Below are 15556 nucleotides of genomic sequence, written 5' to 3'. Positions count from 1 at the left end.
TCTCTCTCTCTCTCAGTATCTCTCTCTCTCTCTCTCTCAGTATCTCTCTCTCTCTCTCTCTCTCAGTATCTCTCTCTCTCTCTCTCTCAGTATCTCTCTCTCTCTCTCTCTCAGTATCTCTCTCTCAGTATCTCTCTCTCTCTCTCTCTCTCAGTATCTCTCTCTCTCTCTCAGTATCTCTCTCTCAGTATCTCTCTCTCTCTCTCTCTCTCTCAGTATCTCTCTCTCTCTCTCTCAGTATCTCTCTCTCTCTCTCTCTCTCTCTCTCTCAGTATCTCTCTCTCTCTCTCTCTCAGTATCTCTCTCTCTCTCTCTCTCTCTCTCTCTCTCTCTCTCTCTCAGTATCTCTCTCTCTCTCTCAGTATCTCTCTCTCTCAGTATCTCTCTCTCTCTCTCAGTATCTCTCTCTCAGTATCTCTCTCTCAGTATCTCTCTCTCTCTCTCTCTCAGTCTCAGTATCTCTCTCTCTCTCAGTATCTCTCTCTCAGTATCTCTCTCTCAGTATCTCTCTCTCTCTCAGTCTCTCTCTCTCTCTCTCTCTCAGTATCTCTCTCTCTCTCTCTCTCTCAGTATCTCTCTCTCTCTCTCTCAGTATCTCTCTCTCTCTCTCTCTCTCTCTCTCTCTCTCTCTCTCTCAGTATCTCTCTCTCTCTCTCTCTCTCTCTCTCTCTCTCTCTCTCTCAGTATCTCTCTCTCAGTATCTCTCTCTCTCTCTCAGTATCTCTCTCTCTCTCTCTCTCTCTCTCTCTCTCAGTATCTCTCTCTCTCTCAGTCTCTCTCAGTATCTCTCTCTCTCAGTATCTCTCTCTCTCTCAGTATCTCTCTCTCTCTCTCAGTATCTCTCTCTCTCTCAGTATCTCTCTCTCTCTCAGTATCTCTCTCTCTCTCTGTAAGGGCCGTTGAAGAATGTTTTTCTGGGTATGAAGAGTGTGCAGCCCTCTTCTCCTCAGAGGGGGTGGTCCTGAATCACATGCTGCACATTGGCTCTCTGGGAAGTGTAGTCTATGGCTTTGGCACTGTGCTGCAGCATTTCTCTGTCTATTATCACCCTCTTCTTGGCCAGCCACCCAGCTGGAGAATAAAGGGAAAAGAAACATCTTCCAGACAACACACTGCTGTCGGAGAATGTATAGTGTTCCTTGTGTGTGAAATAGTTAGCTTTGTTATGTTTTGATTTCTTTGGACAGATTCAATGGTGAACCACTGTTTCAAGATGGCTGCCAGTGCAACTGCCCCCAGACCGCTGGCTCAGAGACACTCACTGGATCCAAAATGTCCGGTTTAGTCGCCACAACGCCTAAGAAAGTTTGGGACTGCATTTCGAAAGTGTGGACACTGTTTTGTTATCCCCCTCTTTTGTGGCATTGATATCAATGGGCTGGTGTGTTGGGCTAGCTTCCTCTCATTCTGTAGGCAGCTGCTTTTCTGGTCCTTATTTGTTTAAGTTTTGGAGAGCGCCCTTCCGGGCACGAGCGAGGAAAATAACTCTCCTACCCACGCTCCCCTATAGGAAAATGTTAAGCTTTGTGTTTAAATGATGTAAACTGATCCTATGAAGATTGTAGTTTATAACATCCTTTACAGGTCAGTGGTGGAAGGAAGACCTGGACATTAATGATGTATCTAAGATGTGGGTTGTATAGGTCTGTCTCCATGGACCCCCTTCGAAGATCTCCTCTTCTTTTTTTAACTGAATAACATGTACTGACTCTTCCAAAAGACCTTTTCTGTAATCTAATATCATTTTGTCAATTAAATATAGAGAATGTTTTAACAAGTTTACTTCAGTTAGTGGTTTTGTGCGGTGGTCTAATCTGAAAAGCATATGGTATTTTGCACTACTCAATTGGCTTCAACAGCTGAAATAGCACCGTAATAACCTCAAATAGGTCAAACATATGATATCCTTTGGGAACTTTCCTCTGGGAAATCTGATGTGTTGACTTGCGGTCTCTAAAGCCTTGTTCACATTTGGTATTTTGATGTGACTCAAATCCTTTTTCCTGCAGTCAACAGCCAAAAAGCACATGGAATCAGATATTTCATGCCACATTTAAAACCACCTTTGTAGGTTTTTAGACAGTTTGGTATATCGTGTTGCTTGCTAGCTACTCTGTTGACAATTTTGACAAGAACATGTGTTAGTTAACTAGCTTGTTAATTGTTTACAATCAAATTATGGAATGTGCTGAAGGCTAGAGGGAGATATAAACATTTTGCTTTCACCTTTCTGATCCTTCCATATCTATGAAGGCCAGGGGCCATTCTGATGTTTTCGAGAGGTGTCAATTTTAGACTGCGCCTTACTCCCTCTCTCCCTTTTCTACTGTGCTGCTCCCTTGTGTCTTGTTCTTTAGATAACAGGTGCTGCTCTGGCCTCCATGACACAGTCTGAATACATCAGTCACAGATTGGGCTCTCACTCTCAGCCTGAGGTATTAGGGAGTTAGTGGATAAAGGCATTACTGTCTGAAAGGTGCTGAGCCAGGTGTGTGTGAGAGATACGGGTAAAGCGCTCGGGTCAGGAGGAGGATCTTGTGTCCTCTGTCCTGCTGCTGGCACGGCTCTCCTTTTCCTTTCTCTCCCGCTGTTCATCATTCCTCTCATCATTCCTCTCTAATCCTCCCCTTTTACTGTTTCACTCCCTCTTTCTCCTCTATCACCTTTTACTCACACTTCAACATATTCTTCGTAATCTCTTTATCTCACACTATCCCTCCTTGCCCCCCGCTCTCCTTCACCATGCTCTCCCTCTGAGTGTCCTCGCTGTCGGCGACAGCCTCTCTCCCTCCGTTGCCATGGATTTGGGCAGCCTGACCACGGTGGTTGCCAACTCTGCCTACATAAGCGCCCGCGGCAGCTTCGATGGCTCCAACCCGGCAGCCTCGCGTGACAAGAAGTACCACGCCCGCCTCAAGCTGCCCCATATCACCGTGTGTGAGGGCCTCCAGGAAACCCTGGACCTAACCTTTCAGTCAGTCTGCGTGGAGCAGCCCATCGGCAAACGTCTGTTCCGCGAGTTCCTGGAGACTGCGCCCGAATACCACGGTCCTTGCCACTTGTGGCGGGACATCGAAGAGTACGACTTAGCCGAAGACACAGACCGGGCCCAGAAGGCATCTAGGATTGTCCAGCGTTACCTGGAATCCTCTGCTAAGCTCTACTGCCCCTTCCTGACCCCGGAGACCGTGACCCAGGTGAAGGAGGCACAGCAGGGTGCTGGGGACACCCTCTTTTCCCAGACACTGGTCTCGGTGCTGGGCTACCTCCAGGAAGTTCCCTACACCTTCTTCCTGGAGAGCATGTACCTGAAGAGGTTCCTGCAGTGGAAGTGGCTGGAGATGCAGCCCATGGATCAAGACTGGTTCCAGGACTTCCGTGTGCTTGGGAAGGGGGGTTTCGGAGAGGTGTCTGCCTGCCAGATGAAGGCCACTGGGAAACTGTATGCCTGCAAGAAGCTCAACAAGAAGAGGCTGAAGAAGAGGAAAGGCTATGAGGTGAAAAGACGGGGTGGGAAGGAGGTAGTTTCTGAGGGTCTTTGGTATGGTCCATCATCTCTAGTCATGTGATACTTCCTGTATGATATCCGATGATATCCCAAGAGGAAATCAGTTAATTAGAATACAGGTCGCTTCTGTAACCTATTAACGCTAGATCAAGCTGAGTCACAATGACTATTGACATGGAAGGGTAGTGCTACAGTGTGTGGCCAGGTGTCATACCCTCTGTGACTGTGTTAGAACCCCTGTAATCTTGAGTGAAACATTTGCCTCCGTCTTAGCTCTCTGTGTTAAACACAACAAAGGGATAGAGGGATTACAGAAAAGCTGTTCTCAATGGAACTGCTGGGGAAGGTTAGTCCATGTCCTTTACAGCTAGTACAATGCCCTGTTAAAATTCCCCCTTGCTGATATGATTAGGTCAAAGCAATGATTCCACTTCATATCTTTCACCTATTCAGGTGTTTGGTCAGTGATTACTTCAAGGATAATTGAGCAGGGCCTACTGCTGAGATACTGTATATAACAACCAGATTGTCTCCCTAACAATGGGAGTCTTGGGAGCTTATCGCTGTATTCCCTCAGTGGACAGATTTTGACTGGAGTGGATCCTCTCGCTTTGCCTCTTCCTCACTGCCTACCGGTATGAATTTGTGAGTGATGGTTGCTATTGTCATGTTTGTCCCTCTACTCTAGGGGGCGATGGTGGAGAAGAGGATTCTTGCCAGGGTTCATAGTCGCTTCATCGTGTCACTGGCCTACGCTTTCCAGACCAAGGATGAGCTTTGCCTGGTTATGACCATCATGAATGGAGGAGACCTGAAGTACACACACACACACACACACACACACACACACACACACACCTTATGATAGATTTGTAACATGTTTGTTCTCATACATTTGAGTAATTTAGCAGACACACTTATCCAGAGCAACTTACAGGAGCAATCAGGGTTAAGTGCCTTGCTCAAGGGCACATTAACATATGTTTCACCTAGTCAGCTTGGGGATTCGAACCAGCGACCTTTCGGTTTCTGTCCCAACGCTCTTAACCACTAGGCTACCTGCCACCCCAGGTACCACATCTATCTGGTGGATGAGAACAACCCAGGGTTTGAGGAGCCCAGAGCCTGTTTCTACGCAGCTCAGATCATCCAGGGCATGGAGCACCTCCACCAGAAGAGAATCATCTACAGAGACCTCAAACCTGAGAACGTGCTGCTGGACAATGAAGGTACACAATGAGAGGTGTGCATGTATAGACGAACACACCCACACGCATGTGATGCTTGTGTGATGTGACGCTGTCTGTATGTCCTTAGGTAACGTGCGTATCTCTGACCTGGGTCTGGCAGTGGAACTGAAGGAAAACCAGACAAAGATCAAAGGCTATGCCGGAACTCCAGGTCAGTCTCAAGGCTGCAGCGGTCCGACCTCATCTCACAATGGGGTTTCACGTTTAGTCTCTCCAAGAGGTTCCGTATTGGCTCTTGTGACTGTCCTTTTGATATCTGCCCCCAGGGTTTATGGCCCCAGAGCTCCTGAAGGGGGAGAAGTATGACACCTCAGTGGACTATTTCACCCTAGGGGTCACACTGTTTGAGTTTATGGCCGCCAAGAACCCCTTCAGGGAACGCGGAGAGAAGGTAACCTGCTCTATCCCTCCACCCTTTCATCCCTTCACACTGAATGTGCACACCAGATAACAGTGTAGTTTGTCAATTCTGGTCGTATAGAGCCACTGGGATCTGAAGGCTTTCGTTCCATCCCAGCATTTACACACTTGTCTTTGATTCTTCCTTCAAAAACCATCATTATTTGAATCAAGGGTGTGTCTGTGCAGGGTTGGAACAAAAGCCTGCACATCCAGTTGGTTTATGGCTTTGATGTACTGTTGCTAACCTGCGGTCATCTTCTGGTCAGGTTGAGAAGGAGGCACTAAAGGAGCGCATCATGACCGGGACAGTGGTCTACCCAGAGACATTCAGTGAGAACGCCAAGTCCATCTGCTCTGCGCTGCTGGAGAAACAGGTGGACAAGAGACTAGGTTTCAAGGACGGGACCTGTGACGAGATCAGGACACACCCCTTCTTCAGCACCATCCACTGGACAAGACTGGATGCAGGTACCAACTGCTATTTCTAAGTGCTAACTGAACCAAATGTTAAGTTGTGTTTGTGGGCTGGATTTGGGCCATGATAATTTTGCTGTGTCACACTCTACAGCTGCCACAAAGACAGACTCCCAATCAGAAGCACACCATCCCTCCTTCTGAGGTTCACTCAGTAAGAGTCTCTCTAACCCCCTCCCTCTCTCCTACAGGCATCCTGCCCCCCCCGTTTGTCCCTGACTCCAAGGTGGTCTACGCCAAGGACCTGGATGACGTGGGGGAGTTCTCCTCGGTGAAGGGAGTGGGGCTGGACGACCCAGACCGCGTGTTCTTTGACGAGTTCTCCTCTGGGAACATTGCCATCCCCTGGCAGGAGGAGATGATTGAGACGGGGATCTATGGTGAGCTCAATGTGTGGGGACCCGCAGGCACCATACCCAACGACCTGCGCAGAGAGTCCATCTTGGAACAGCCCAAGTCATCCACCTGCTGCTTGGCGTGATTGTCTCTTTGGAAACGGAGGACGAAGAAGGGAGCTCAGACGTTCCGGATCAGACCAACCGTAGCTCGTTGAAGTTGTGTTTAGTACACGCGGAAGTGCTGCCAACTGAATATTGTTTTGAACGCTTTATGTTTAGAGTAGAACAATGAGAGAAACTGTAAAAAATAAGAAATAAACATACACCTCAAAGGGCATTGATGGGAAAATGCGTCGCCATCGTGACAACACCTGGACCCAGACAAACACTCAACACAGTCCAGAACAGCAAATCAGGTTCTACACAATAACGTTGCCATGGAGATGGAACTCCTGAGTGGCATGGCATTCTGACTGTTCATTGGTTGAGATTGAGAGAGTGTTCCGCTGCTCTTAGAGTGAAACTGTTAGATGGACTTTGGACCTTTGTACTTCAGTTGCGCCCAGCAATAGATATTCTGTATTCTCAAAGCATACTGACAGATCATTTAGCAGCATCAAGATATAAGTGTGTGTGAGTGAGCGAAAACGAGATGTTCTGATTCTGCTCACTACAACACTAGTGAAATGTGCTAAGAAACATGAAATCTTGCAGTTCTCTAAATATGTCGATATACACTGAATCTACCAAACATCAGGAACACCTTCCCAATATTGAGTCCCCCCCCCCTGCCCTCAGAACAGCCCCAATTGATCGGGCATGAACTCTACAAGGTGTCACAGGGATCCACAGGGATGCTGACCCATGTTGACTCCAATGCTTCACACATTTGTGTCCAGTAGGCTGGATGTCCTTTGGGTAGGGAACCATTCTTATTACATACGGGAAAATGTTGAGCGTGAAAAACCCAGCAGCGTTGCAGTTCTTGACACCAACTGGTGCGCCTGGCACCTACTACCATACCCTGTTCAAAGGCACTTAAATTTTTTGTCTTGCCCATTCACTCTCTGAAAGGCACACATACACAATCCTTGTCTCAGTTGTCTCTAGGCTTAAAAATCATTCTTTAACCTGTCTCCTCCCCTTCATCTACACTGATTTGAAGTGGATTTAACAAGTGACATCGATAAGGGATTATAACTTTGGAAAGAGCACTTGTTAATGATTTGTGTACTCAGTGTAAGAGCTTACCTTCTTGAACTAGTCTGTTTTCATGCATAGTGGAAAAGGGTTTGTTTACCATTGTCATAAATGCAGGTGATACTGTCTCTAGTAGATGTCTATGTATATATAGTAACTTTCAGAATATCTGTGTTGATGCCAATGCAGACTATGCGTAAGTAGCGAGAAATTAACACATTTTTCACACTGTAGTGCAAAGCAAATTTATTTACAAAACATTTGTCAATGTATCAAATGTATGAAAAAACATTGGTAGATAAAATTGCATTTTGAAAAGTCACATGGTTTAGATTCATTTTGGTTTCTGGGTTTTTTGCAGTACACGGGTTGTAAATATAATGTAGCTCACAGCAATGTCCTTGAAACCCAGAATCTGCTTTTGTTATCAGTCTAATAAGAATGTACCCACACAATGGGCTCCAGGCAGTCTGTAGTGAGCTCCTGTTTCATCCATCCACAGTGGAGAACAATCTCTCTTATTTCGCTTTCTCAACACTTTTCCTCTGAGTCTCCTCTACTCCCTGGTATCTCCATTCTATCCCCTCTCCTCTCTTCACTCTCGTGCCGTGGCCTTGAAGATCATCACGTCCCCCTCCTTTTGCTCTGTCATCAGTGTTGTATCAAAACAACTCTTAAATCTCTCTGTGAACTTCAGGTCTGACTGGAACCTCACCTTATTGGCCCACATCAGCGTGGTGCCACTTCCTGGTTTGCAGAAGTGGTGCATGGTCGCCAGCAGCTCCTCCAGGTAGTTGTGGTGATACACTACATCGGCTGCCAGCACATAGTCATAGTGACAGGAAGTGCTGGGGAAGTCTTTCTCAAGGTCGTGACCCCAGGTGAGGGCAGTCACCTGGGGCGTGTAGCGACAGCGGCCCTTGGAGTTCCAAGAGAGGTTAAAGGTCAGGTTGGGAAGGATTTCGGGTAGGTCGGTGGCCGTTACCCAGGCACCTGTAAAACAGGACACAAGGGGAACAGTCAGGGAAATGGAATCAGTCTGTCAAACCATATCACCAACTGACAGACTCATCTAGTAGTCTGGCCAATGGCCATTATACAGTTAGCCAGACTGAAAAAGAGACAGATGGACAGACTCACCCAGTAGACTAGCCACAATAGACAGTAAGCCTGTCCCTGCTCCAATCTCCAGTACAGCTTTATCCAGGAGATTCACCTGCTGCCGGTTATTCTCCAGGAACTGACTTAGAGCCACCGCCTACCCATACACACGCACAAACACATCATCACCAGCAGCGACCGCATTATTATCATCACTGCGATCAACATCTACACACAATGATAGATAGAGCAACCCAGATCAGTCATAATGAATTAAAGTCCCAGTGCAGTCAAAATTCTGTTTTCGCTGTGTTTTATATCATATCACACAACAGCTGATGAAACTAACACTAAATGTGTGCTGATTGAAAATACAATCTACGCGGGAGTTTCTGCTTTCCATGGTGACATCACCATGCAGTAAATTGGTTAATAGACCAACAGTGTGCCAAACCTCTCTGCCAATAACAGCTTCCACTCCACACGAAGACCACTCCCAGACATTCCTAGCTAAATTGTTGCTTGAGAAATATACTGAACAAATACATAAACGCAAGTGTCAAAGATTTTACTCAGTTACAGTTCATATAAGGCAGGTATTCCCAAACTGGGCTACGTACGCGCAATGCCATCATGGTTACGCCAAATAAAAAGATGAAAAACAAAAAGTTCACATTTTCAAACAGCACATTTTATATTTTCCAATGGGGCTATACGTTTGGGTGAGCATTTTTTCTCACCTGAGTAGCCTTGTTTCACTGCCAAAAATAAAAATCAACCCTCTAGTGTTCAGCGAAATTTTTATTTTATTTTTTATTTCACCTTTATTTAACCAGGTAGGCCAGTTGAGAACAAGTTTACAACTGCGACCTGGCCAAGATAAAGCAAAGCAGTGCGACAAAAACACAGTTACACATGGGATAAACAAACATCCAGTCAATAACACAATAGAAAACTCTATATACAGTGTGTGCAAATGTGGTAAGAAATAACAACATAATGTCAAATACAGGTAGCCTAGTCAAATAATTAACATCCAACCACATTAACTGTTACTCTCTTGCAGGAAACCTTCACTCTTGCGCAGACATTTAGAAACATGACAATTTGAAAGATAAGCCACAGGAGTTTTTTTGAGTGAGAATAAAGGTGACTTTTGAGTAGTAAGACATGTATAAAAGCAACAGATACCATTAATAAGAAGGGGCTAGAAGCGTCTTATATGGTGAGCTACCGAGTGGCTAGGACAGGCAAGCCCCATACTATTGTGGAAGACTTCATTCTTCCTGCTGCCCCGGATATTGCTGGGACAGTGCTGGAGGAAAAGGCCAAAAAAACTATACAGACAATGTCTTCATCAAACAACACTGTTTCATGATGCATCAGTGACATGGCAGGAGATGTTTTAAAACAATTACTGCTTCGCATACAAGCTAGTGAATTATATGTGTTACAGCTGGATGAGTCAACAGATGTGGCAGGCCTGGCACTGCTCCTGGTATGTCTGTTACGTTTATGGGGGTCAATTAAGGAAGACATCCCCTTCTACAAACCATTGGAAACCAGGACAACATGAGAGAATATTTGAAACTACTGGACATCTTTGTGACATCAAATGGACTTCGGTAGTCAAGATGTGTTGGTATCTGTACTGATGGCGCAAAAGCCATGACAGGGAGACATAGTGGAGTGGTAACACGTGTGCAAACAGTTGCCCTCGACGCCACTTGGGTACACTGCAGCATCCACCGAGAGGCTCTTGCTGCCAAGGGAATGCCTGACAGCTTGAAATGTGTTTTGGACACTACAGTGAAAATGGTTAATGTTGTTAAAGCAAGGTCTCTGAACTCATGTGTATTTTCTGCATTATGCAATGATATTGGCAGCGACCATGTAACGCTTTTATCAAGGGGCAAAGTATTGACACTTTTTTTTTAAATTGAGAGACAGGCTTAAAGTTTTCTTTACTGACCATAATTTTCACTTGTCTGACATCTTGAATGATGATGAGTTTCTCACATGACTGGCCAATCTGGGTGATGTTTTTTCTCACCTGAATGATCTGAATGTAGGATTACAGAGACTCTCCGCAACTATATTCAATGTGCGGGACAAAATTGAGGCTATGATTATTAACAAGGACAACACAAAGGTGTTTCCATCAATGTATGATTGTTTGTGTGCAAGTGAACTCAAGCTTACGGACAATGTCAAATGTGATATAGTGAAGCACCTCAGTGAGCTGGGTGCGCAATTACGCAGGTACTTTCCAGAAACGGACGACACAAACAACTGGATTCGTTATCCCGTTCATGCCCTGCCTACAGTCCACTTACCGATATCTGAACAAGAGAGCCTCATCGAAGTTGCAACAAGCAGTTCTGTGAAAATTTAATTGAATCAGAAGCCACTGTCAGATTTCTGGATAGAGCTGTGCTCAATTTCAACATTTGAGAGTGCGCTGACCCTGGTGCTAGAGGTGGTACGCAGCTAGAGGTTGAATGTTTGAAGGGGTATGGGACTATAAAAAATGTAGGCCCTAAGCTATGGATTTGACATGACTGGGCAGGGGCACAGCCATGGGTGGGTCTGGGAGGGCATAGGCCAACCCCACCCACTTGGGAGCTAGGCTGACCCACGGGGAGCCAGGCCCAGCCAATCAGAATGAGTTTTCCCCCACAAAAGGGTTTTATTACAGACAGAAATACTTCTTAGCACCCCCTGCTGCATTGCCTAAGTTCAATCATCATGTTACTGAGTGTCTTTTGAACTCACCCCTGGCCAGACAAGGGCGCCATAGGAGTCCAGAGACTCTCTAATGCAGATTTCATGACCAGCGATAAGGAAAAACTCCTTCCCCAGGGTGTAGGAAACACTGGACTCCCTGGCCATCTGCTTACAGTCAGACACCACTGTAGAGGACAGGACCACAACATAACCAGGTACACTACACACCACACTGGACGGCCAACTGTTAATAACCAGTACTACACACGGTCACAACATAACTAAGACTGACTGTTACACACAACAGCATCAGAACCACAACACAACCACACTGGACTGCTGATATAATTGACCGTGACCACTAGAACACATTCACCATTCCTTACTGTTAGGGTTAGGAAACCACTGCTTGCGTTCATCTTGTGTTCCATTTTCCATCACCTGTGGTCTCTCGTCTTCTTCCTTGTTCTCACCTGGCTCTCCGTCTGTCCTCTCCTTCTTGGGATCCTCTTGGTCTGGCTGTTTGACTGTAGAGGGGATCTCCATCGCCACAGAACACTGTCGACATTAGACAAAACTTTAGTTGACCTTGCGTGTGCGTCCATCCTTACTTGTGTGTGTAAATACTGTATTGGTTAGGCTACATGTTACATGTGTGTAAATACTGTATTGGTTAGGCTGCATGTTACATGTGTGTAAATACTGTATTGGTTAGGCTACATGTTACATGTGTGTAAATACTGTATTGGTTAGGCTACATGTTACATGTGTGTAAATACTGTATTGGTTAGGCTACATGTTACATGTGTGTAAATACTGTATTGGTTAGGCTACATGTTACATGTGTGTAAATACTGTATTGGTTAGGCTACATGTTACATGTGTGTAAATACTGTATTGGTTAGGCTACATGTTACATGTGTGTAAATACTGTATTGGTTAGGCTACATGTTACATGTGTGTAAATACTGTATTGGTTAGGCTACATGTTACATGTGTGTAAATACTGTATTGGTTAGGCTACATGTTACATGTGTGTAAATCCAGCTTAGGAAGCTTGGACTGGGCTATGATGAACTGGGCTCTTTTCCCTTATCTCCCCTGGGTCTGGTTGTCTGGGTTCGGGCCCAGAGAAATACTTATTTATAACCAACCATCAGCAGACCACTCGGACTCTGGAGGGAAATACCTGCCATAGCTTAGGACCCACACCACTGAATTTCCTAGGTTCCATGCACTTAGTTTCTCTTCTCCACACACAATCACCAGACATCACATCAAACATTGTTAGCTAAGATGGTGTTAGTATTAGAAATGGAGCAGCATTAGTACCAAGGTTTTTACAGACTCAAATTCTGCATTTCCATACAGGATTTACCCCAGTGTTTTACCCCAAAGGCTAGGACTTTTCTGTTTCCATCTACGCTGGCCGGCACCCGTGTCTCACTGGGCCATGGCTCCGGCAGACCAGCTCTCACTTGGGAGAAAGCCAGGCCACTGGTACTTTTCAGCTTGCATTTACATAACACTTGTTAACCATAAACTTCAAGACCTTCTCACAAAGCAACTGTTCTGATTATGCAGAAGTTGTTGATTCTGCTCTTCACAAGTCCTCACTGTCAGCCCTAGCTATGGAAACACAACACAAGGGTGTGTCTACACTAGTGTAACACTGGTGCTACAGTAAAAAAACAGCAGAAGACACTGATGCAAACACATGAATAGACACATATTGATGTTCACGGGGGCTTGCAGACTCATGCTCCAGAGAGATTAATCAAGTTCCATGGAATTGAACAGAATAAACAGGAGGATGTTGTGTGATACAGACCTGTATGAGGTGGTTGTCTCTGTCTCTCTCTGTATTTGTGACTGTCCTACTGCATCCTGTTTATACCTGGGCAGCATCCCTTCAAACACGCCCCCAAAATCACTGAGCTATAATAGAGAGAGAGAGAGAGAGGCAGAAAGACAGACAGACTAAGCTAGTATGATAGTGATAGGCCGACAGACAGAGTGAGAGCAAATGAAATACTGCCTAAAGTGAAACTCCCTATTTGATCCCACTCTCATGGAGCCAAGTAAAGTCCACATTTTCAGAGACGTGTGTGTTAGACTGAGGCTTCTGCGTGATGTGACACATCTGCCATAGTGCTCAGCAATAGCGGCTCTGAGTCAGAGCCCTTCACTGGGGAGACATGGGTCAAACAGAGCAGTATCATCGCGCCCACCCTGTTTGCTGTCTTCATTGCTGCCATCTTCCACCACATTGGCCAAGACCTGTCACAGGGAATTAAAATCATGTACCGAACAAATGGCAGGCTGTACAACCTCAACAGGTTCAAGGTCAAAAAACAACGTCTTCACCATCACCATTATGGTGCTTCGGTGTCCTGACAACAATGCCTTTGCAGCACACTCCGAAGCAGACCTCCAGTGTGTCCTGGATGCCTTTGCAGTACACTCCGAAGCAGACCTCTAGTGTGTCCTGGATGCCTTTGCAGCACACTCCGAAGCAGACCTCCAGTGTGTCCTGGATGCCTTTGCAGCACACTCCGAAGCAGACCTCCAGTGTGTCCTGGATGCCTTTGCAGCACACTCCGAAGCAGACCTCCAGTGTGTCCTGGATGCCTTTGCCAAGGCCTACAGGCTCCTGGGTCTAGCCCTGAATTTAAAGGAGACTCAAATCCTTCAACAAGCCCCCTACTCCGCCCACAATACAGGTTGACAATAACACCCTTGAAAATGTGGAACACTTCCCATACCTCGGCAGCCTTCTCGCCTCCAAAACCTACAATGACCCTACAGTGAAATACACCTACTGTATTCGGTGCATGTGACAAATACAATTTGATTTCATTTGATTTTTGATTTGACTGAGTGACAGCCAACTTGGCTGCCCCCTGCAGTTGAGGACAGACACACAAACATCCATCTTCGCGCTGCTCCTAATCTGCTGTTTTTTTTGCAGTGACAATGTGCAGGGAGTTATTTGACAACATCTATTTAGGTACAGGTATATTAAAACACTTCTGTTTTTTTTCCCCAACAAGAGTATCATCGAATCCGACTATCAACTGTAAATTTACACATACGAACACGTGTATGGCCATGTGGGCACACATCATAATTTACATGCTTGCACACTTACTTAAGGCACTATTTAAAATGTATAGCACACGACTACCATGTAGTCTTATAGTCTCCACTGGCACAGCCAGAAGAGGACTGGCCAAGCCTCAGAGCCTGGTTCCTCTCTAGGGCCAGGAAACGAAAGGTCGCTGGTTCGATTCCCTGATGAAAGGTACAAAATAATCTGTGATGTGCCCTCTACACCCGGCTTCTTCACCCGTGGGATCATCTGGGACCAGCCACCTGGACAGTTGATGAAACTGTGGGTTTGCACAACCGAAGAATTCCGACACAAACTATCAAAAATAGTCTCAGGGAAGCATATCTGTGTGCTTGTCGTTCTCACCAGGGTCTTGACCTGACTGCAGTTCGGTGGGAAAAGGCTCACCTTTGATGGCCACTGGCATGCTGGAGAAGTGTGATCATCACAAACTAAATGTGAAAGGCTTACTTACAAGCCCTTAACCAACAATGCGGTCTTAAGAAAATATAGCTAAGAAAATATTTACTAACTAAATTAAAGTAATAAAATAACAATAACGAGGCTATATACAGTTGAAGTCAGAAGTTTACATACAACTTAGCCAAGTACATTTAAACTCAGTTTTTCACAATTCCTGACATTTAATCCGAGTAAAAATTCCCTGTCTTAGGTCAGTTAGGATCACCACTTTATTTTAAGAATGTGAAATGTCAGAATAATAGTAGAGAGAATGATTTCTTTCCGCTTTTATTTCTTTCATCACATTCCCAGTGGGTCAGAAGTTTACATACACTCAATTAGTGTTTGGTAGCATTGTCTTTGAATTGTTTAACTTGGGTCAAATGTTTCAGGTAGCCTTCCACAAGCTTCCCAAAATAGGTTGGGTGAATTTTGGCCCGTTCCTCCTGACAGAGCTGGTGTAACTGAGTCAGGTTTGTAGGCCTCCTTAATCGCACATGCTTTTTCAGTTCAGACCCATTTGTGACCAAGCTTTAACTTCCTGACTGATGTCTTGAGATGTTGCTTCAATATATCCACATAATTGTCTTTCCTCATGATCCTCACCAGTCCCTCCTGCAGCAAAGCACCTCCCCAACATGATGCTGCCACCCCCGTGCTTCACGGTAGGATTGGTGTTCTTCAGCTTACAAGCCTCCTCCTTTTTCCTCCAAACATAACGATGGTCATTATGGCCAAATAGTTATATTTTTGTTTCATCAGACCAGAGGACATTACTCCAAAAAGTATGATCTTTGTCCACATGTGCAGTTACAAACCGTAGTCTTGCTTTTTTATGGCGGTTTTGGAGCAGTTGCTTCTTCCTTGCTGAGCGGCCTTTTAGGTTATGTCGATATAGGACTCGTTTTACTGTGGATATAGATACTTTTGTACCTGTTTCCTCAGGCTTCTTCACAAGGTCCTTTGCTGTTGTTCTGGGATT

The 15556-nt window shown here is 45.4% G+C and overlaps 2 protein-coding genes across 2 annotated transcripts; one reads left to right on the top strand and one right to left on the bottom strand.

Moving 5' to 3' along the window:
* The first annotated feature begins 791 nt into the window (after positions 1–791).
* On the top strand, positions 792–7021 carry LOC112242275 (G protein-coupled receptor kinase 1 a). Its single transcript, XM_024410224.2, has 7 exons — positions 792–3497; positions 4197–4324; positions 4580–4737; positions 4826–4909; positions 5025–5149; positions 5427–5628; positions 5826–7021. The coding sequence occupies exons 1-7, from the start codon at positions 2799–2801 to the stop codon at positions 6113–6115; spliced, it is 1686 nt and encodes a 561-aa protein (XP_024265992.1). The 5' UTR covers positions 792–2798; the 3' UTR covers positions 6116–7021.
* A 237-nt stretch (positions 7022–7258) lies between these two features.
* On the bottom strand, positions 7259–12869 carry LOC112246018 (protein-lysine methyltransferase METTL21C-like). Its single transcript, XM_024414282.2, has 5 exons — positions 12832–12869; positions 11387–11558; positions 11049–11185; positions 8313–8430; positions 7259–8165 (listed from the first exon to the last, which is right to left on the bottom strand). Exons 2-5 carry the CDS (start codon positions 11544–11546, stop codon positions 7768–7770), a joined length of 813 nt encoding a protein of 270 aa, XP_024270050.1. The 5' UTR covers positions 11547–11558; positions 12832–12869; the 3' UTR covers positions 7259–7767.
* Between the last annotated feature and the right edge of the window lie 2687 nt (positions 12870–15556).

This window comes from Oncorhynchus tshawytscha, linkage group LG03 (assembly GCF_018296145.1).
Source record: "Oncorhynchus tshawytscha isolate Ot180627B linkage group LG03, Otsh_v2.0, whole genome shotgun sequence".
In the NCBI taxonomy this organism is placed as follows: domain Eukaryota; kingdom Metazoa; phylum Chordata; class Actinopteri; order Salmoniformes; family Salmonidae; genus Oncorhynchus; species Oncorhynchus tshawytscha.
Note: the sequence above shows the minus strand (reverse complement) of the source record. Positions and strands in the feature narration are given on the sequence as shown.

Coding starts and splice junctions, on each gene's coding strand:
- LOC112242275 (XM_024410224.2), top strand. CDS start 2,799: ATGGATTTGGGCAGCCTGACCACGGTGGTTGCCAACTCTGCCTACATA. Junction 4,325..4,579: donor ATGAATGGAGGAGACCTGAA/GTACACACACAC, acceptor CTGCCACCCCAG/GTACCACATCTATCTGGTGG. Junction 5,629..5,825: donor CTGGACAAGACTGGATGCAG/GTACCAACTGCT, acceptor TCTCTCCTACAG/GCATCCTGCCCCCCCCGTTT.
- LOC112246018 (XM_024414282.2), bottom strand. CDS start 11,546: ATGGAGATCCCCTCTACAGTCAAACAGCCAGACCAAGAGGATCCCAAG. Junction 8,431..11,048: donor GCGCCCTTGTCTGGCCAGGG/GTGAGTTCAAAA, acceptor GTGTATGGGTAG/GCGGTGGCTCTAAGTCAGTT. Junction 8,166..8,312: donor TATTGTGGCTAGTCTACTGG/GTGAGTCTGTCC, acceptor CCTGTTTTACAG/GTGCCTGGGTAACGGCCACC.